Source organism: Larus michahellis, chromosome 4 (assembly GCF_964199755.1).
Source record: "Larus michahellis chromosome 4, bLarMic1.1, whole genome shotgun sequence".
Classification (NCBI taxonomy): Eukaryota; Metazoa; Chordata; class Aves; order Charadriiformes; family Laridae; genus Larus; species Larus michahellis.
The window spans coordinates 94685022-94705504 of record NC_133899.1 but is presented as its reverse complement, the minus strand read 5'-3'; the positions used below and the strand labels follow the sequence as shown (position 1 = coordinate 94705504).

Sequence of the window (20483 nt, the reverse complement as noted above, 5' to 3'; positions counted from 1 at the left end):
TCCTTCTGCTTCTAAAAAAAACAAATAAACAATATCAAACATTACCCTAATGCGGAGCAGTAGCTTAATTCCAAAGGTCTTGTTTCTACTTAGAAACACTGTTCAACTAGGGCCAACAGCAGCCTGCCATCAAAAAAAAAAAAAGCCCACAAACATTACACCCCACACAAAGCAGCCTAAACATCTTTGAGATATTATCTCCTTCACTATCCATAAACAGCCTCTCTGACTTGGCTCTGCTTATGCCAACACCCACTAATGAAACACCCATGCACCCAACCTACTGAGAGCTAATCAATTCCAGATGACTACGCAACCTTTGCCTCAGTCTCAACAGATCCACATACTAACTATAGACTCTTGTCACTATTCTGCCTGCCTTGAGCTCTGCACACCTGGGCAGGGGGGTTCCGAGCCAGACACAGACACACACAATCAGAGACCAAGACTACACAGAATGCTAAAAACAACACGCCTCAAGAATGACAGAAAACTCCCAGCAAGAAGGATGACACCTGGATGGAAGTCACCATCAGGCAAGAAGACCTGGAGACCACAGTGGTGATGTGAAGAGGCTCTATGGAAGCCCCTGAAACAAAGTTTACAACGTCATCATCTGTGATAAGGAGGGACTGTCAAGACTGCTAAGATGTATGCGCAGGAAGACTGGCTTCAAGACCTAAGAATGTAATGACGTAGGGAAGAAGACCCAGTCGCAGAAGTGGGCTGTCCTGAAGCTTCCAAGACGCAAGACCGAAGCATGTTTTAAGCTTCTAACGCAAGACGACCAGCAGCCGAATGGTGCTATGCGCAGGGGTGCAAGCATTCGAGACCCTAGGGAGGGTGCCTGAGGCGCCACGCTGTGCTCCTGGAGCTTAAAAGATGACCTCGTGACCCAAGAAAGGTCTAAGACGCAGAACACGGACCACACGAACAACATGACAACTGACACAGGCTGGAACTGCCCTGCCCGGGATGTGCTAGCATCATGCTGAACAGTAAGCCACATCCTTTACCTGCCCAAAGGGGACTGTGCCCCAGGACAGCCCTCACCCCTATGCTAACTTCAAAGACCCCTTTCAGCAACTGTCAACCTCATCCCCTTGGCCCCTCTCGGGCACCAGTGTCTCAACTTAGCTTGTGGATGGCCAGGGGTCAGAAACCATCCTTGACGCAATCCACAAAAAAACAGCCATCTGATATCTTCCTGCAGTCATCAGCTTCCTCCTCTTCCTCTGCAAAAGGAAAAAAAAAACATGAATCCCCAAAGCAACCACAGCATCAGCAATAAGCATCTTGAGAGGAGATGCCAACCTCTTCCACAATACCCGCATCCTCCCAAACACCATGGCCTTCCGCTCGCCTGCTCCACACTGATTCTGGAGGCCAAAGCTGCAGTGACAATTATTTATGGCACCTAAGATACCAAGAAACACAACATTACCAATACGCTTATGTGAAATTGCCAGTTCTGTGCTCATCCTCGCTACTATCGGGCTCACCTCAAATGTGAGAGGCTAGAACAGACCAGATGTCATCAACACCCAAACCCAACTGCAAAACTTGTCTAAGACAGAATCGTGAACCTGCCTCCCTTTCCCAGCCATCCCCCAGCGCCAAAACTTTAGAAACCCCTTCTCTTCTCCTGAGCCATCAAAGAAAGGACCCCACTTCTTCCTGACAGCTCCTGCCCTCCATTGGCTGGCTTAAGCCCCTGCATCAGTCATTCCTTGGGAGCTGCTCTTCCAAGGCCTGCCCTGTGTTCAGCAGTCACCTCCTATCTTGTGTATTACTACAGACTCCAGGCTCTGCTACAGATCCATGAAATCAGTGAAGCCCTGATATGATCTACCAGGGGCCTGCCACAAGCCAGAACAGCTCTAGGACCACTATGATACTCTGCATACCACTGGGGAAGACAATGAGCTGTCCCATACCCTGAAAGGCAACATGCCTTACATCCCTACCGCTTCCTCAAAGTGCTAAAATACAATGTATATACACATACAAGACATTCATCTTAACTCCCACTCAATAATCTCATAACTGGACCAATTAAGGCTAATAAAAACAATTACTAAAAGAGTGTTGTACAAAACTAGAAAAAAAACAGAATTCTATCTTCAACAATGTGAGGAATTACAGTAAGACGCACAGCACCTGGAATAACAAAAAAAAAAAAGAGACTACTATTAAACCACCTAGCCACACTAAACACCCATTGCAAAACTACTGTTCTGAAAAAAAAACCACACAAGAAAAGTAACATACAAGTCCATTTTCTACTATATATAGCATTAAGCCTTACATTAGTTGAAAAGTCTTACCTCTAATTTCTTACCTATACTAGTCTTAATATTAAAAGAGAGCTACCCAAACAGCTGAAAAAGCTCCAATGCTGCACTTTACTTAACAAACCACAGATCCCTCACCCTGGAAAAGCCCAGCAACACAATGAGCTCCTGACCCAACCCTGTGGCTCATATACCCCGGGCCCCGCCCACTGCCCTTCCCACAATCCTCTGGGTAAAGGGCGGGGCCAACCCTACAGAAGCATAAAAGTGCCCAGAGGAGTAGCATGTTTTGTTATTTGCCTTAACTTTACAATGTGTGAGGTGGCAAAGGAAGAGAGTGACCTTTACTAGAAGAAGAGATACCTGCTGTTTTACTACAACTTTATCTATTACATCAACAACATGACCAGGTAGGCAATTAGATTGGTTTTTTTGTGGAACATAGATAGAAAAAAAACCACCACAATTTATGTACTGGAGTATCATTTAAAAAAAAATCCCAACATACTACTATGGGCTTATTCTTTGTTTCTAGTAAGACCATGTGCGTTACTGAGCTTCTGCCAGAACTGTATTCTGGATGGGACTGAATGACAAAACAGAATCAGATTCTATGAGAAAACATTCTCAACAATATCTTGCTCTACAAAATAAGTTATTTACTCTAAATTAGAAGCAATTTTGAGTCATATTGATGATCTCTTTTTGACTTATTTACTCAATAGTGCTACTTCAGTCACAAAAGACAGAAAGCAACAAAAAAGCATGGAAATATAAGTAATGTACCTGAAACTGCATAAAGTACATTAATTAACATCTAAGTAGCTAGAACAAAAATAAGTTGTAAAAGGCAACAAAAATAATCATGGCAGACATATTGATAAAAGTAGATAAAGGCTAAGAAAAGATCTGAGCCTATGACAGACATTGTTAGGGTACCAGATACAAAATAGAAACATAATATAATGCAGAAACCAAACAGACTGCTCTAGAGCACAGAGATGATTTTGGAAAAGGCTCTGGCAGAATGAGAGGCCTTGTCAGAGAGATTAGAGAGGTCCCGAAGGGGCCAGAGAAACCAAAGATGTCTTGGGATATGATGAGCTCAAAAGGGAATCGAGCAAAATATGGTTGCCCTCGGAATGGACTGCAAGTGCACCAAAAAGATGAGAGAACCAAAAGACTGATGGGGTTAATGGTTGCAGACTCTGGAAAGGTTCTGAGGGAAAAAGAGGGGTTCAAAGTGCCCTCTGGGACTAAAATAGGGCTCTGGGGCATAGGGGATATCTCATGAGAGCTCGGCGATGGGAGTGGGAGAGTACCAGTAAGCCTCAGAGATAACAAGGCAGAACTCTGAAGGGGATTTTGACAAAGTACAGATGATGTTAGGGGGCTGGGGACAGAATGAAGGCATCCTAAACAGCAAAGAGGAAGTTAAGGGCACTTTGAAGAGCGCAAAAAAAAAAACCCAAAATCAAAAGGGAGTTGAAGTGCTGGCAGTGCTGTGGGGTATGAGAAAGGACTCGGAGGACACAGCTTTAGAAAGCAGGGGCATTATGAGGGGGCAGGGTAGGAAAAGAAGGCTCAGAGACGCAGCGAGGGCTTAGGAGTCTTGGGAGGGGGTCTGGGCAAACTACATGAATGAATGAGAGAGGAACTGAACGGAGATGCCCTCGATGGCAGAGAGAAACATGACGGGGCGCCATGTAGCAAAGAAAGACGAGAGGCTCTGATGGAACAAGAGACATAGGGAGGTAAAATGCTAGGAGAGGCTGTGGAGTTTGAGGAAGGTCTTGGGAAGCTTCGTGAGGGTGGAGAGGCGTCGAGCAGGGCGGGTAGACAAAAGAAGGCTGGGGAGGACAAGGACGAACTCGGATGATCATCTGAGGGGAGTATGGATGTTCCCATGTGGCCGGGGACTGAACATAGGAATCCTAGGTAGCATAGAGGAACAAATGACAGCTCTACGACTCAAAGATGGACCCACCTAAAATGCTACGAGATGGATGTGGAGGGCCAGGAAACTCCTGGGAGGCATCGTGACCAGGAGAAGAAAAGTCCCGATGGAGCCAGAGAGACAGAAAAATGATAGGAAGCATGATGATTAAATCCAGGGGGAATCTGAACTGAGTAAATGTTGCCTTGGAGGCCAGGGAACTAATAGAGGCAGGGCGAGAAGAAGACAGAAGAATGGGGCTGGGTGTTGAAGAAGAGCCTGGGAAGACCCTCCTGACGAGCAGTGACGTTCAGACTGGACTCCCTTGCTTTCTAAACTCCTTCTCGGAGAGGAGTCTGGGTGCGGCTGGATCCAGTCTTAGCCTCCAACTGTAAAGGACAATTCGGACCTGGGTTCTGTCACAGAGTCGGTTTAATACAGCTTGAGCTGGATACCTCGGAAGAGGGACCCCCTCAATACTTTTCCTGTGCTTTGTAAAGCCTCAAAATCTATGACATAAGCAGTTTGTGCCCCTGTTCACATGACAAGCGTGTGTCTCATCTCTGATAAAATTGTTCAGCCATTACGTGTCCTCTTCGATGACTGGAGTTTTGGTGCAAATGCTTTTACCTTCTGACCTGGTTTTGTGACCTCTTTGTCACATCTGCACCTGTATTTTATCCTCCTTCTGCTGACTTGGGATAGAATGGTCCCTTTTTTCATTTCCAAGAATTAGAGTTCCCTTTCCTTTGATCATAACGGTCACCGTAGTTCATAATGTTAAGCATATAATCTTCCTTGATGTTACTTATACAATTTCATTGTGTTAGTTAAGTTACAATGTATCAAAGTAAAACAAAACTACTATCCATCCTTCTAGGACTAAGAAGGAGTTCAGCCAAAGTTTGCTATGTTGCTGGGTTACATCTTGCAGGTAAGGCTTCGCCAGTCTAGGTACTTATGCTAAGCAAAACTTCAGTGTCGGACACCGGCTCACAGATACGGAGTCGGGAAGCCTTCTGAGGGAAGGAGAGGGGTGTGCGAGGTCCACGACAAAGATGAAGATGTACTGAGGGCAACCCTGAAGGCATCTATAGCGGTTGTGACACCATGAGAGGGGTCCTGAATGGGCCAGAGAGACCAAAGAAGGTACAGGGACATGAGGAGGAAGTCCGGGGGGGATTGCAACGGAGTACAGATGTCCTCAGGAGGCCGGGGACCAAATGGAAGCATCCTAGGTGGTGCAGAGGATGATAGGAGGGCTCTGAGGCACAAACAAACCTGAGGACGGGTTTCTGAGGGAAAGAGCTCAGACATAATTTTGTAAGTAACAGGGATTAAGAAAATAAGGAAAAAAATTAAAAAATAGAAACAGTGAACTCAAAAACCAGAATGTGCTAAGGAAAGACAAGAAATAATTAAAACTGAAGACGGCAAAGGAGATAAATGTAGACAGAAAATCTTAAGAGCATCCATGATTAAAGAAGCAAGGAAACAAATTACAAAATAACAATGGCAAACTAAATCGGAGATGTAGAAGGAAAAATTAAAAAGCAACAGCACTAAGGAAAGACAATAAGTAATTTTAAAATGACAGCAAAGGGAACAAAAGTAGGCATAGTAAGAACAGTTAAAAAGTGCTAGCTGGTAGGGTAAATAAAGAGAAATATTACAAAATAGGGATGGTGAACAAAAACAGATGTAGAAAGAAATTTTTAAATGCGATGGCAGTAAGAAAAGACAAGAAATAATTAAAAGAAAAGATAAGCAATAAAGATAAACAGGATAAAAGTAAGGAATTTAAGAAGTGATGGGGATTGGGGAAACAAAAGGAAATAACTAGGAAACATGGAATGCAAAGTGTAATGGAGATGTAGAAAGAAAATTCTAAAAAGGCTCTGCATTAATGAAATAAAAAATTAAAAATATACACAGTGAATGAGATAAAAGTGGACAGAAAGAACCTTTTAAAAGCAAGAGTGGTTATAGAAAGAAAGGGAAAAAAAGATAAAAACATAGGGACAGCAAACTAAATAAAAATGTTTACAGGCAACGAAGTACAAAACCAATGCAGAACAAAGAAAAATCGGTATTGGCAGGTTCATAAAAGTAGACAGAGAATTTTTAAAGTGAGGTGGTAAGAGAAAGACAGGAAAAATTAAAAGGTGAGGATGGCAAACTGGATAAAAGTTGACATAGTAAGAAAATTTAAAAACCAAACAGATCAAGAAAAGAGGGAGAAAAAAATAGGGTCAGCAACCTGAATAAATAAAGACAATGAAACAAAATTTTAAAAGTAACAAAGTAGAGGACAGGCAAAAAGAATTAAAAAACACAGACAGGGACCTGGGTAAGTGGAGACACAGAAAGAAAATTTGGAAAGCAACGGGGCACTGGCCATACAGGTAGTTAGAAAGTTAAATAGCAGGAGATAGAGTTGGACCAACAGCCCCAGACAGAGGACAGTGGAAGAGGGATGGGGGGGTGGAGCAGAGGGAGTCACTGGAAATAGAGATGGGTCACTGGGTAGAGGGAGACCTACAAATGCAATTTTCACAAGCAATAGTGAAGGTGGCAGTGTGGGAAGAATGAAATAATAGCAGATAGGGAGCTGGGAAGGCAGAGGCACAGAAAGGAAATGGAGAAGGGGACGGAGTACAGGGTGGCATTGGCAGAAGAGCAAAAACTTTTGGGGAGCCAGAGTCTAGGACAGGCAAGGACACGGGCAGAGATCACAAGAAGCATGGCAGGGAAGGGCCTGGACACACATGAGAGGGCGTGTGACTCACCACAGCTCCTGGCGCAGGTGGGAGACTTTATGGCCCAGAGGCTTCTCTCTCTGCCCCTTGCTCCTCGGTGGTGCTGGCAGCCTGACCCTTGCCTGCCTAGGAGTGGGTGGTGGGTGCCTCGATGCTCTTCTCCCATGAGGCATCCCAGAGGCACGGTGGCTCACACATGCAGACGACAGGCAGCGAGCTCCTGGCACTCTGTGCTGGTGGTGCGCTCCGTGGGGGATGGCTGGGAGAGATCCTTCCTTGCCGTGGGAACCGTCTGTGCCTTGCTGGAGGCACATGCCTGTGGAACCCCCTTTGTGTCACTCTTCAGCCAGCTCCAGCAGGCAGCCGTGGCCAGGCAGGCCCCTCGGCACAGCAGAGCCAGCTGTGACCTCAGCCTCACTGGCTGAACCTGAGCCTGGCCCAGCCCAGCCCATCCTCCCCTCATGGGTCTCACCTGGGCTGCCTCAGCCCCAGCTGGAGCCCACTGGGAAGAGGGGCCATTGCCAAAGCCCCACAGCACATCATCCCCTCCCCTGAGCCTGTCCCCAGCAATGAGCTCTGCACCCTGGGGGCAGCAAGTGCCTCCAGGGGCGCAGAGGAGGCAGGAAGTGTTTATTCCTTAATGTGCCCAAGAAATCCCGGCAGTGAGTTGGCTACAAGGCTCAATGCCCAAAGGTGGCAGGACAGAGGGACAAAAGGGAAGAAAAAAGCAAAAAAACCACGAGAGATAGAGAAATAAATGAGACAGACAGGGACCAGGGGAGAGAGGTGGAAGTAACCAGCAGGATAAGAAGAGACAACACACAGGAGCAGGGGAAAAGAAATATGATCAAGAAATACAAAATAGAAACAGTCACCCTGGCAGAAGTACACATTGAAAGAAAATTTTGAGAAGCGACAGGGTACAAGAAACATAAGCAAAAAAATGACAGGCAGATGCAGAAAAAAAATGAAAAAAAGTTACAGTGTGCTGAAAATAGAGGGGAGAATTGGGAATTATAGGCAGGGAGATGGCTAGGAGGAGATATAGGCACAAAATTTTGAAAGGCATAGGATATGAGAATCCTACCAAAGACTTAAGAGATAGGCATGCGGAAGTGCATAGAAAGAGATAGAGGAAGAGAATTATGAAAAGCGACAGGGTACAAGAACATGGGAAAGAAATTAAAATTAATTTGGGGAGACAGAGAGAGGGAAAAGTAGCAAGAAAATTTTAGAAGCAAACTGGGTTCAACAAACCTAAGCAAGAATTTAAGAGAAAGGGATGGAAAGAGAGAAATAAAGTTTCAAAAGAGATTGGGTAAAAGAAACATAGTCAAGTATTAAAAGACAAGGACACAAAGCTTAATAGAAGTAATCTGTGGTGGATTGACCTTGGCTGGCCCCTGGGTACCCACCCAGCCTCTCTATCATTGCCCTTCCTCAACGAGACAAGGGGAGAAGTTAAAATGAAAAAGCTTGTAGGTTGAGACAAGGACCAAGAGATCGCTCATAGTCACAAAACCAACAGACTCAACTTGGGGAAATTCACTTATTGTCAATCAAATAAGAAATAAGAACAAATTTAAAAAAAACACCTTCCCACCACCCCTCTCTTTTTCTGGTATCATCTTCACTCACGACTTCTCTACATCGTACCCCCAGACAATGGAGGTGTCAGGGAGTCAGGATTGTCTCTGCTGCTCCTTCCTCCTCGCACTCTTTTTCCGCTCCAACAGCGGGGCCGCCACATGTTGCAGGGACTCTCTGCTCCACTCCTGGCCAGTGTTGCTGATGGGCTCAGCTTTGACCAGCAGCAGGTCCCTCTCTGAGCTGGCTGTGCCCAACATGGGGGGAGCTTCTGGTGTCTTCTCACAGAACCCACCCCTGCCCCCCACAACTCAGCCAACAAAACCTTGTCACTTAAACCCAATGCAACAGCAATCTACTACAGGGCAGAGAAGGGGGGGCGGTGAAAAAACAGGGAAGGGGAGCCACAGGGGAAAGAAGCAACAGGGAGCGAGACAGAGAGAACCATGAAGGCAAAAATTGGCTATGGGACAGATCTTTTAATACAATAACATCCTTTATGTAATATAGTAGATACAGGTTTTTATTTTGAACTCCTTTTTATATACATACACTCATATTTTTCAATATGTATAAAAATGAGAAATTGTTCTTTATTTCAATGCCTCATACCCATATATACAGGTTTTATTGTTTTTTTAAACACACATTCCCCACATGAATTTTCAGGCATTTTTTGGGCTGTGAACTGCCTCTTTTAGGAGGAACCCCATATGACATGCGCACACCCTCAGAAAGGTCTCATTTTGCCTTAGAAATACCATCTGGAGTACAATTACAGCCTGACATTAAAAAAAAAAAACCACACACAACATACAAACACTACACCCCACACAAAGCAGCCTTAACATCTTCGAGATGCAGTTTGCTTCACTACTGCCGAACAGCCCCTCCCACATAGCTCTGCTCATCCCAAAACAACCCCATTAATTAAAGAGCTGCCCACACCTGCTGATGGCTACTTGATGGGAGTTGACTGTACCACCTTTGCCTCAACAGTCTAGGTAGATCAAACTAACCATAGACTCCTATTGATGTTCCACCTACCCCAGAGTTTACGTGACCGGGCAGAGCAGCTCCGAGCCAAACACACACAAGCACAGACCGACATTACACAGAACACTACAAACAATGCACCTCACAAATGAGGGAAAACTCTCAGCAAGAAGGATGACACCAACATAAGCGACTGTTGGGCAAGAAGACCTGCAAGACCACAATGGTGACACGAGAAGGCTCTAGGGAAACCCCAAGAAATGAGTACAATGTAATGGTCCAGGACAAGAAGTGACTCAAACTGAGATGTATGTGCAGGAAGCCTGGCTTCAAGACCTAAGAACTTAAGGATGCAGGGAAGAAGTCCCAGTCACTGAAAATGGATGGCTAGAGAACAGAGCTGCTCATGCAGCCAGGAACAATGCTGCAGTTGAGGACCACCCAGAAACTTCCGAGATGCAAGGCCGATCCACTGTTTAAGCTTATAATGCAAGAAAAGTGGGGCCTGACTGGGGCAGTGCCAATGAGTTCTGGCATTCAAGACTCTTGGGATGGTGTCTGAAGTACAGGCTGTGCTCCTCAAGTGTAAAGAGAGCATGGAGACCCAAGGAAGGTTTAGGACACAGAAGACAGACCACACAAACAACCCAACAGATGCAGGCTGGAACCACCCTGCCCGGCTCATGCTAGCATTGTGCTGAAGACTAACCCGCTCCCTTTACCTGCTCAAAGGGGATGGCTCCAGGACAGCCCTCTGCCCTTCTCTAACTTTAAGAGGCCTCCCTGCAAATCACAAACTTCTCCCTTTCCAGCCCCTCCCCAGCCCTGGCCACTCAACTTAGCTTTCAGAGGGCTGGAGGTCTTAAATCTGATGTCGACAGAAAAAAAAAAAAACCAGCACATCGACTATCTGGGACTTTCCTGTAGTCACCAGGTTCATCATCATCATCATCTACAATTAAAGAAAACCAAACAGTGACAGCAAGAAGTTTCAGAGAGGCCACCGCCAACCTCTTCCACAATTTCCCCTTCCTCAAAAGCACAATGGGATTCCACTCAGCTGCTCCTTCCAGAGTCAAATGCTGTGGCCATCATTGCTTGAGATACCAAGAAACAAAATTACTGTTGCACATGTGAGAAATCACCAGCCACAAGCTCCTCCTCACTGCTGCCTCGGCTCACCTCTAATGCTCACCCACTTCCAAAGATGGCTCACAGGGCACCTGCAAAACCAGAAGATAAATAATTAACCAGGTTGCCGTATAATACTTCACTATTAAGACACCAATGTGGCCCACAACCGCCTCACCTTCTCAGCACGCTCATCAGCATGTGGCTTAGTCCCTCTGAGCCTGCATCCTGCACCTGAAAAAAAAAAGCCAACCAAAAGACATATGCTGACATACTGCCCGACACCACAGCCTGCCTACAGCCATTCCTGTCTCCTACTCCTTTACCCTGGCCTCTCGCTCACCTGCCCTCCATGGTTTTGGGCTGCTGCTTTGAGGCTTACAAACTACCTGTAAAACAGACACAAAGGACACTAAAAACTTCACCCACAATATAACATCTGAGAAGAATTGCTGCTTCAGCCCACTATTCATTGACCACCTTGCCCGAGAGTCACATCCGGTGCCAATATCCTGCTTTACTCATCACTTCATACCTTCAAAATGAAAAAAAAAAAACAACCCACACCCCACCACCAAGCCATAATATAATGATATAGCCACCAGTCACATCTTCCCTCCAGCACCGTGAACTGACCCACCTTCTTACAGGGTCCCGCTTGCCTTCTCCATGACTCTTTGGTGCACATCTTGTCCCTCTGCATCTGAAAAAATTAGTAAACAAGTCACCCAGATGCTGATCAGTAGCTGAACAATTCCAGGGGTCTTGTTTCCATTTAGGAATATCATCTAGGCTCCAACTACAACCTGCCATTAAAAAAAAATTGGACCCAACATTAATCCCCACACATACAAGCCTTAACACCTTCAATCTGCTTCACTACTGCCAAACAGTAGTGAAGCAGGAGGCTCCCAGGAGGCTCCAATCATCCCCATAACACACTATGGAAATGACACTCCCTGCCAATGGCTGCTTGATCCCAGATGACTGTACAACCTTTGGCTAAACAGTCTTGGCAGATCAACATATTACCCATAGACTCTTATTGCTGTTCCACCTACCCCTGACTACACCCCCAGGCAGGGCAGCTCCACGCCAAACACACCCACGTGCAGCCCAACACCACACAGCACTATAGACAACAACGTGACTCCAAGATGAGAGAAAACTCTCCACAAGAAGAATGACTTTCAGACAAGAGATGCTGTTGGGCAAGAAGACCAATGGCCACAGCACGGACGTGAGGAGGCTCTGTGGCAAAGTCATAAAAATCATAAAAGAGTCAAATGTAACAGCCCATTCCAAGAAGTTCCTGTCAAAATGGAGATGACATATGTGCAGGAAGCCTGGCTTCAAGACCTGAGAATGTAAGGATGCAGGGAAGAAATCCCAGTTCATAAAAGCAGATGGCTAGAGCTGCTATAGCTCAGAGAACAGAGCTGCTCATGCAGCCACGAACGATGCTGCAAAAGAGGACCATCTAGAAACTTCCAAGAGGCAAGTCCGATCTGCACTTTAAAATTGTTATGCAAGAAGTGCCCATTGGGCACTCTGCCAGTTAGCACAGGCATTCGAGACTCTACAGGGGCTGCCCAAGGCACATGCTGTGCCCCTTGAGTGCAAAGAGAAATGAGGATTTCAAAACCTAAGGAAAGTCCAAGACACAGAAGACAGAGCACACAAACTACACAACAACAGACACAGGCCAGAACTGCCCTGCCCAGCACACGCTAGCTTTGTGCTGAAGAGTAATCCACTCCCTTTACCTACTCAGAGGACACTCCTTCTGGATAGCCTTCTGCTCTACCCTGACTTGAAAACTCCTCCCTGAAACTGTCAACCTTGGCCCCCCTCCAGCGCCTGTGCCTCTACTTAGCTTTCAGACAGCCAGGGGTCGGAATTCATCCTTGACAAAGAACCCACAACAAACAGCTAACTGATGTGTTCCTGCAGTCACCAGGTTCCTCTTCAACTGTAAAACAAAAAGAAACCATGGCTCCAGCAGTGACCACCCTGATAGTAGAGGCCAAGCTCTTCTACAGCACCCTCATCCTCAGAGGTGCCATGGCAATCTGCTCACCTGTTTCACGCCGATTCTAGAGTCAGAGGCTGCAGCAGCAATTACTTATGACACCTAAGATACCAACAAACACAAAATTACCATTGCATTTCTGTGAAATCACCAGTCCCATGCTCCTCCTCAATACTATCCAGCTCACCTCAAATGGAAGGGACTAGAACAGACCAGACCCTCTTGACACCCAAATCCAAATGCAAAACCCATATGATAAAGACTGCTGAACCTGCCTCCATTTCTTAGCCAAGCCCCAGCACCAAAACTTTTAGAAACCTCTTCTCCTCAACTGTCAGGGAAGGACCCCCACTTCTTCATGACAGCTCCCATTCTATATTTGTGACCCTGAAACCCCTGTGTCAGCCACTCCTCAGGAGCTGCTCTTCTGAGCCATGCCCTGTGTTCAGCAGGCACCTCCTATCTTCTGTCTTCCCACGGACTCTGGGCTCTGCTATAGACCCACAAAATAAGTAATGCCCTGACACAATCTACGAGGGGCCTGCTGCAAGCTGCAAAAACTCTAGGGACACCACGTCACTCTTTGGGCAATGGGGAAAGGTGATGAGCCATGCCATACCCTGAATGACACTATGCCTTACATCCCTGCTGCTTTCTTGAGAAGTGCTAAAGTACAATATGCAGATGCATACAAAATGCTCACCTTAACCCCTACAATATAATCTCATCATCAACCCAATTAAGAGAAACAAGATCAGCAACTCACACAGCATACTGCAAAACCGGTGGAAAAAATCTCTGGCCCATCTTCAATAAAGTTAGGAATTCTAGGAAAATGCAGCCCTCCTAGAATACAGGAAAGCACACTATTAAACCATCTGGGCATCCCCTAAACACTCATCACAAAGTTACTGACCTGAAAAAAAGGAAACAAAAAAGCTGCATACCAGTCAACTTTCTACTATACAGGTGGCAGGATGTGTACTGGTCCTGAAAGTCTTAGCTCAGCCTTCTTACCTCTGCCTCCCTAAATACCAAAACATGCCTGCCCCAAAGCTGCAGCCAAGTGAAGGACCAGCAGAGCACCAACCCCAGAGGAGCCCAGCAGCAGAACAAGCTCCTGAGCTGAGCCTGTGGCTCATATACCCCGGGCCCCGCCCACTGCCCTTCCCACAATCCCCTGGAGAAAGGGGCGGGGACAAACACCCCCCCCCGAAGACAAAGAGGTGGCCACAGGGGTAGGAGCTCCTTTTCTTATGCCTTAAGTTCCCAGCAGGCAAAGCAACAGTCATTTTTATTTCTATTGGGCACTTGCCTCTGGTGATTCTCTTACCGCTTTTGTTTGAGTTCTGTCTACTTGTTGCTGTAGAGAAGAGAGTTCTGCAGGCGTCACTTTATTTTTGCGATCTTCAGATATTTTTGTGGTTAATTGGTAATCATGTTTTATGGTTTTAGAAGAGTGCTGGAAGCAGGTGATTTCCAGAAGACTGATGAGCACTTCCTGGATCCTAGAGGACTAAATCGCCATGGAGACGCGTGTCGGCAGACTGCGGGACGTCCTGGAGGACTTAAAGTGCCATAGAGAGGCGCGTCAGTGGACTGAGGGGCGTACTGGAGAACTAAAGTGCCATGGAGAGGCATGTCGGCTGACTGAGGGGCGTCCTGGAGGATTAAAGTGCCATAGAGAGGCGCGTGGGAGGACTGAGAGGGTTCCTGGAGGACTAAAGTGCTATAGAGACGAGCGTGGGAGGACTGAGCGGGCACTTCTGGGCTCCTGGAGGACTAAAGTGCCGTGGAGACGAGCGTCAGCCGACTGAGCGGCGTCCTGGGGGACTAAAGTGCCATAGAGAGGCGCGTCGGCTGACTGAGCGGCACCTCGGAGGACTAAAGTGCCATAGAGAGGCGCGTCGGCTGACTGAGGGGCGTCCTGGAGGACTAAGGTGCCATAGAGAGGCGCGTCGGCTGACTGAGCGGCACCTCGGAGGACTAAAGTGCCATAGAGAGGCGCGTCGGCTGACTGAGCGGCGTCCTGGAGGACTAAAGTGCCATAGAGAGGCGCGTCGGCTGACTGCGCGGCGCCCTGGAGGACTAAAGTGCCATAGAGAGGCGCGTCGGCTGACTGAGCGGCACCTCGGAGGACTAAAGTGCCATAGAGAGGCGCGTCGGCTGACTGAGCGGCGTCCTGGAGGACTAAAGTGCCATAGAGAGGCGCGTCGGCTGACTGCGCGGCGCCCTGGAGGACTAAAGTGCCATAGAGAGGCGCGTCGGCTGACTGAGCGGCACCTCGGAGGACTAAAGTGCCATAGAGAGGCGGGTCGGCTGACTGAGCGGCGTCCTGGAGGACTAAAGTGCCATAGAGAGGCGCGTCGGCTGACTGAGCGGCACCTCGGAGGACTAAAGTGCCATAGAGAGGCGCGTCGGCTGACTGAGCGGCGCCCTGGAGGACTAAGGTGCCATAGAGAGGCGCGTCGGCTGACTGAGCGGCACCTCGGAGGACTAAAGTGCCATAGAGAGGCGCGTCGGCTGACTGAGCGGCGTCCTGGAGGACTAAAGTGCCATAGAGAGGCGCGTCGGCTGACTGAGCGGCGTCCTGGAGGACTAAAGTGCCATAGAGAGGCGCGTCGGCTGACTGAGCGGCACCTCGGAGGACTAAAGTGCCATAGAGAGGCGCGTCGGCTGACTGAGCGGCACCTCGGAGGACTAAAGTGCCATAGAGAGGCGCGTCGGCTGACTGAGCGGCACCTCGGAGGACTAAAGTGCCATAGAGAGGCGCGTCGGCTGACTGAGCGGCGTCCTGGAGGACTAAAGTGCCATAGAGAGGCGCGTCGGCTGACTGAGCGGCGTCCTGGAGGACTAAAGTGCCATAGAGAGGCGCGTCGGCTGACTGAGCGGCACCTCGGAGGACTAAAGTGCCATAGAGAGGCGCGTCGGCTGACTGAGCGGCGTCCTGGAGGACTAAAGTGCCATAGAGAGGCGCGTCGGCTGACTGAGCGGCGCCCTGGAGGACTAAAGTGCCATAGAGAGGCGCGTCGGCGGACTGAGGGGCTATGGAAATGGACAACAGGAAAACTGCCGGGCACAGACGGGGGCGCGGTAACGCGTAAGAGCCGACACTGGAGCGCCGACGGCCGCTCTCGAGGCCGGCCGGGCTGCACCGATCGCGCTCCAGGTGGCGCGGAGCTCGACGGAGTCCCGGCGGTCCTGGTTCGCCCTCCGGCCGCCGCGCTCTCGAGACCGGCGCCGGAACGGCTCCCGCGAAACCGCGCATGCGCACGAGCTGCGGAACCAACGCACAGCGCCGCCGGGGGCGGGGCCAAGGCGGGCCGGAGGCGGGGCCACAGCGCACGGAGGAGCGCACACCTGCAGGACCCGCCTTCAGCCGCCGGGCGGCAGCACCCCCTTAGTTATTTACACATTATCTGTTTAGGGAATTTATATCACCTGTTTGCACTTATGTAGAAAATCTGCTTAGATTTTAACATTTATGATACAGAATATCTATTTAGACTGTCTGCTTACACATCTATTTTGACACTAATATCTTTTTATAAATACATTTTTAAAAATATTTTTATTTCTAGGATCTTTTATATAACACAAGCACAGAATCATAGAATCCTTAGACATACAGGTTTTTATTTTGAAGTTATTTTACATACATAATATTATTTCTCAGTATATATATTTCTCATATATAAATGAGAGATTGTTCTCTATTTCAGTGCCTCGCGCCCATAGTTACAGGTTTTCACATTTTTTTAACGCATTCCAAGATTTTCAGACGTTTTGGGGCTGTGAACCACCTCATTTGGGAGACCCTCACGTAACCCCACGTCCCCCACTCACCTGCTCCTCCGCTGCATCATCGCTGTCCCAATGACATCGAGGTATCCCAAATGACATCATCACAACCCTGAGACATACAGACACCCTTCTATTCACCCCAAAAAAAGGCCCAAAACACCCAAACCCAGGGCTGGCCCCTTCCCCTCAGGGGGGCTCCACCACCGGCTGCAAACCTGGACTGGGGCATTTCTCGAGCAGCATGAGACGCCTACAACAATGCACCTGGAAAACAAAAATCCCCAGTTATAGCTCAGCATCTTAAAAAATAGCCCAGAAGAGAGTAGATGAGTTCCGTCAGACTGAGGGACGGGACAGGAGCTGAGCTACAGGATTCTGGGGAAACAGCTCAGCTCCAAACACAGCACAGCCTTCAGAAGCCAGTGCCAGCTCAACTCTTGAAGTCAGGATTAAGTCTAATTGCTACAATTTTGAACACGTTCTTAGCATAACAGTAACCGTTCTCACTGGCATTGGGAAATACCTTGTCCCTTCCCTTTCGGTTAAAAGGTGTGCGTTATGTTTGTATATACCATATAAAAACACTGACACTATAGAAGTATTTGACTTTCCTCTGGCACTAATTTAGCTTGCGCAGCTGTGAATTGACACCATAACACTCTGTCTCTCCAAAACACATAGTTATAATTGGACTACAAGGTTTTCTGTGTGTTACGCAATGAGGAGGGACATCTGGCCAGAGGCACTGCCTGAGAGAGATGCCACTGGGCGGCCGGGGAAACACGCCACTGAAAGCCAGACAGAAATAAAGTACTTCAGAGCACGCTGTCTAAATATCAGGGGTGTGGGGGGGGAACGTTACATTCAGTTGCCTCTTTTTAAAGGTTTAGAGCAAATACCTTCCTCCATCTCCAAGGCACCTTGTGGCACTTCATCTCCCTTTCCCTCATCCTATCACAGCCCCCATCGGTCTCTGCTCCGCAGCTCCTTTATCCTCCTCTCTGCATCCAGGGGGTCCCCGCTCGGTTCCACTCTCACTCACTCATCTCTCCTTTGCCGAGATGCTCTGTCAGGCTCCGGCATTCCCAGAGCATTTGGCAGGAGCTGGTGTCCCCTGGGAGGTGGAAACAGGTGTAACGGAGGTGCTAGTGGGATGTGGGGGGTACCAGGGGGGATTCCAGGGGGTCCTAGAGGGTTCTGAGGTGTCCTGGGGGGACCCACGGGACTCTGGGGTGTTCTGGGGGGTGTGTGTGGGAGGGTCCTGGGGGAATGTGGAGGGTCCCAGAAGGCTCCAAGGAGTCCTGGGGGAACATGACAGGTCCCAGGGGGATCCTGGAGGGCCCTGGGGGGGCTCTCAGGGGGTGGGGGGGGTGTCCCAGGGGGATGCGGCAGGTACCGGCAGGGGCTCCAGGGGGTGCCAGAGGGCTCTGGGGTGTCCTGGGGGGCTCCAGAGGACTCTGGAAGATCCTAGGGGGGTGTGGAAGGGTCCCAGGGCATCCTAGACAGCTCTAAAGGGGCTCTCCGGGGGTGTGGGGGCTCCCAGGGGGATGTGGGGCATACCATGGAGGAGTCCAGGGGGTCCCAGTGGGGAGTGGGAGGTCCCAGAAGGGTCCCAGGGGGGTTCCAGGGGATCCTAGAAGGCACCAGGGGCACTCTAAGGAGTGAGGGGTCCCAGGGGGATCTGTGGGGTGCTGGAGAGGGTGGGGGAGGGTCCCAGGGGGCTACAAGGAGTCCTGGGGGAATGTGGGAGTCTCACGAGGGTCTCAGAGAGTCCTGTGGGAAGACAAAGGGTCCCAGGGGGTCCTGGAGGACTCTGAGGAGCTCTCATGGGACTGGGGGGAGGTCGCAGAAGGGTCCCAGGGGAATGTGGGGGATACCAGGGGCAGGCTCCAGTGGGTCCCAGAGGGCTCTGGGGGGCTCTAGGAGATCCTAGAGCACGTGTCAGAGCGACCCAGAGAGCTCCAGGGGATCCTGGAGGGCTTGGAGGGATCCCAGAAGTCTCCAGTGAGCCCCGGGCGGAACATGAGGGGGCCCAGGAGATTCTAGGGGGCTCTCAGGGGTGTGAGGGGTACCCACAAGGGTCCCAGAGATGTGGGGGGTATCGGAGGGAGCTCCCAGAAGGCTCTGGGGGGTCCAGGGGGGCTCAGGGAGGTCCTGAAGGGTGTGGGGGAGGATCCCAGGGGTCCTGGAGGCCTCTGGGGGGCTCTCAGGGGGTAAGAGGATGGTCCCAGGACAGTGCCAGGGGGACATTGGGGGTACTGGGGAGGAGCTCCAGGGTGTCCCAGAGGGCTCTGGGGTTTTCTGGGGGGCTCCAGGGGGGATCTCTGGGGTCCTGGAAGGGGTGTGGGAGGGTGCTAGAGGGGTCCTGGGGGGAATGTGGGGGGTCACAGAAGGCACCAGGGAGCCCTGGGAGGAACATGAGAGGTCCTAGAGGGTCCCAGATAGTGCCAGAGGGGTCCTGGGAGAACATGAAGGGTCGCAGTACATCCTGCAGAGTTCTCAGGGGGGCAAGGGGTCCCAGGAGATTCTAGGGGGTCTCAGGGTGATCCTGGGGGGTTTGGGGGATCCCAGGGGGTATCAGAGGGCTCTGGGAGGTCCCAGGGTAATGTGGGGGTCCCAGGCTGTCTCAGAGAGCTCCGGGGGGGTCCCAGTATCCCCGTACCTGTGACATGGACAGCAATGGCACAGGCCCCCAAGGAAAAACTGGTGTGGAGGAGGCAACCTGTGCTGGGGGGAAACATGGCAGTGACAGGGGATATTCCCTTGAAGCCAAAGACAATGACCTTGAAGGAGTCACTGAGCCCCTCACAGACCCCCGGGTACAGCTCGCTGTAGGGCTCCTCATCCTGCAGGAGGGGGCACAGTGGGGGGAGGGTCACAGGGACCCCCAAACGCTGGGGGATGCCTCGACCCTCCCCCCCCAGCCCCCAGCCCCCCTGCACCCCCCCATCACTCCTCAGCCTGTCTCCATCTTCCCCTCACAGCCCCACTCCAACTCAGGACCCACTTTAGGCCACAGTCTCCCTCCCCAAACTCAGGGCTCCTGCAGCACCCACCCCCCACCTCAGGGCTCCCCTCATGCCCCACCACCACCACCACGGCCCCCACAGGGCTCCCTTCAGCCCCCCACATCCTCTACCTAACCCCCTTCAGTGCCACCCTCTCAGATCCCCCCGTTTGCCCCCATCACACGCTCAGGATCCCCCTCCCCACCGTCCGGGCCCCCTCAGCCCCCCCGTTCCCCCAGCCCCCCTCAAGGCCCCCGGTCACCCCTCGGGGCCCCCTCGGCCCCCCAGATCCCCCTCAGCCCCCTTGTTCCCCCCTAAAGTTTCCCCCCTCCGAGAGTCCCTTCAGCCCCCCCCATCATCCCTCAGTCCCCCGCCGGGGACGCCTCAGGACCCCCCAGCCCCTCTCAAGGCCTTCCCGTTACCCTCAGGACCCCCATCCTCACCCTCGGCCACTCCCCAGGGACAACTCAGCCCCCCCGTTCCCTCTCAGAACCCCCGTATCCCGCCCCTTCAGCTCCCTCCATCACCCCTCGGGGCCACCACAGCCACCCCGCTCCTCCCAGCCTCCCTCAAGTCCCACCCTCAGCCTCCCCAAACCCCATCGGGATCCCCCCAGCCCCCCCAATCACCTCTCGGGGCCCCCTCAAGCCCCCCGCCGTTCCCCGCCACCCCCCGCTCACCTTCAGGCGGTCCAGCTGCCTCACGACGTGCTCGCGGCTGCCCGGCGGTCCCGACCCGACCGAAGGCCCGCCCGCCGGCCCCCGCTGTCCGCCCGGACCACGCGCCTCCGATTTCGAGCCAGCCGCCATTTTCCCCCGGCCCCCTCAGCTACCAGAGCGCCCCGCCCACGACGCGCGCCCATTGGCAGCCGCCCCGCCCCGCCGCCCGCCCCCCCCACCTTATTTAGAGCAGAGCCGCTCCATTGGTCCGTCGCCG

General features: G+C 50.7%; 2 protein-coding genes across 11 annotated transcripts; both read right to left on the bottom strand.

Moving 5' to 3' along the window:
- Positions 1–9037: 9037 nt before the first annotated feature.
- Positions 9038–16290, bottom strand: LOC141743044 (uncharacterized). Of its 9 annotated transcripts, XM_074586768.1 has the most exons (9): positions 14069–16290; positions 13502–13581; positions 12784–12837; positions 12627–12675; positions 11344–11406; positions 11047–11092; positions 10882–10937; positions 10755–10795; positions 9044–10669 (listed from the first exon to the last, which is right to left on the bottom strand). In XM_074586768.1, the coding sequence occupies exon 1, from the start codon at positions 16001–16003 to the stop codon at positions 14465–14467; it is 1539 nt and encodes a 512-aa protein (XP_074442869.1). In that variant the 5' UTR covers positions 16004–16290; the 3' UTR covers positions 9044–10669; positions 10755–10795; positions 10882–10937; positions 11047–11092; positions 11344–11406; positions 12627–12675; positions 12784–12837; positions 13502–13581; positions 14069–14464. The 9 variants fall into 9 exon arrangements, with proteins under 9 accessions (XP_074442871.1, XP_074442869.1, XP_074442872.1 ...); XM_074586771.1 differs by lacking the exon at positions 11047–11092; XM_074586770.1 differs by lacking the exon at positions 12627–12675 and having other exon boundaries at positions 9038–10795.
- Positions 16291–16351: 61 nt separating this feature from the next.
- On the bottom strand, positions 16352–20390 carry LOC141743045 (DDB1- and CUL4-associated factor 15-like). 2 transcript variants are annotated; one of them, XM_074586775.1, is made up of 5 exons: positions 20228–20380; positions 19202–19385; positions 17439–17653; positions 16755–16803; positions 16352–16648 (listed from the first exon to the last, which is right to left on the bottom strand). In XM_074586775.1, the coding sequence occupies exons 1-3, from the start codon at positions 20354–20356 to the stop codon at positions 17574–17576; spliced, it is 393 nt and encodes a 130-aa protein (XP_074442876.1). In that variant the 5' UTR covers positions 20357–20380; the 3' UTR covers positions 16352–16648; positions 16755–16803; positions 17439–17573. The 2 variants fall into 2 exon arrangements, with proteins under 2 accessions (XP_074442876.1, XP_074442875.1); XM_074586774.1 differs by having other exon boundaries at positions 16352–16803; positions 20228–20390.
- Positions 20391–20483: the final 93 nt, after the last annotated feature.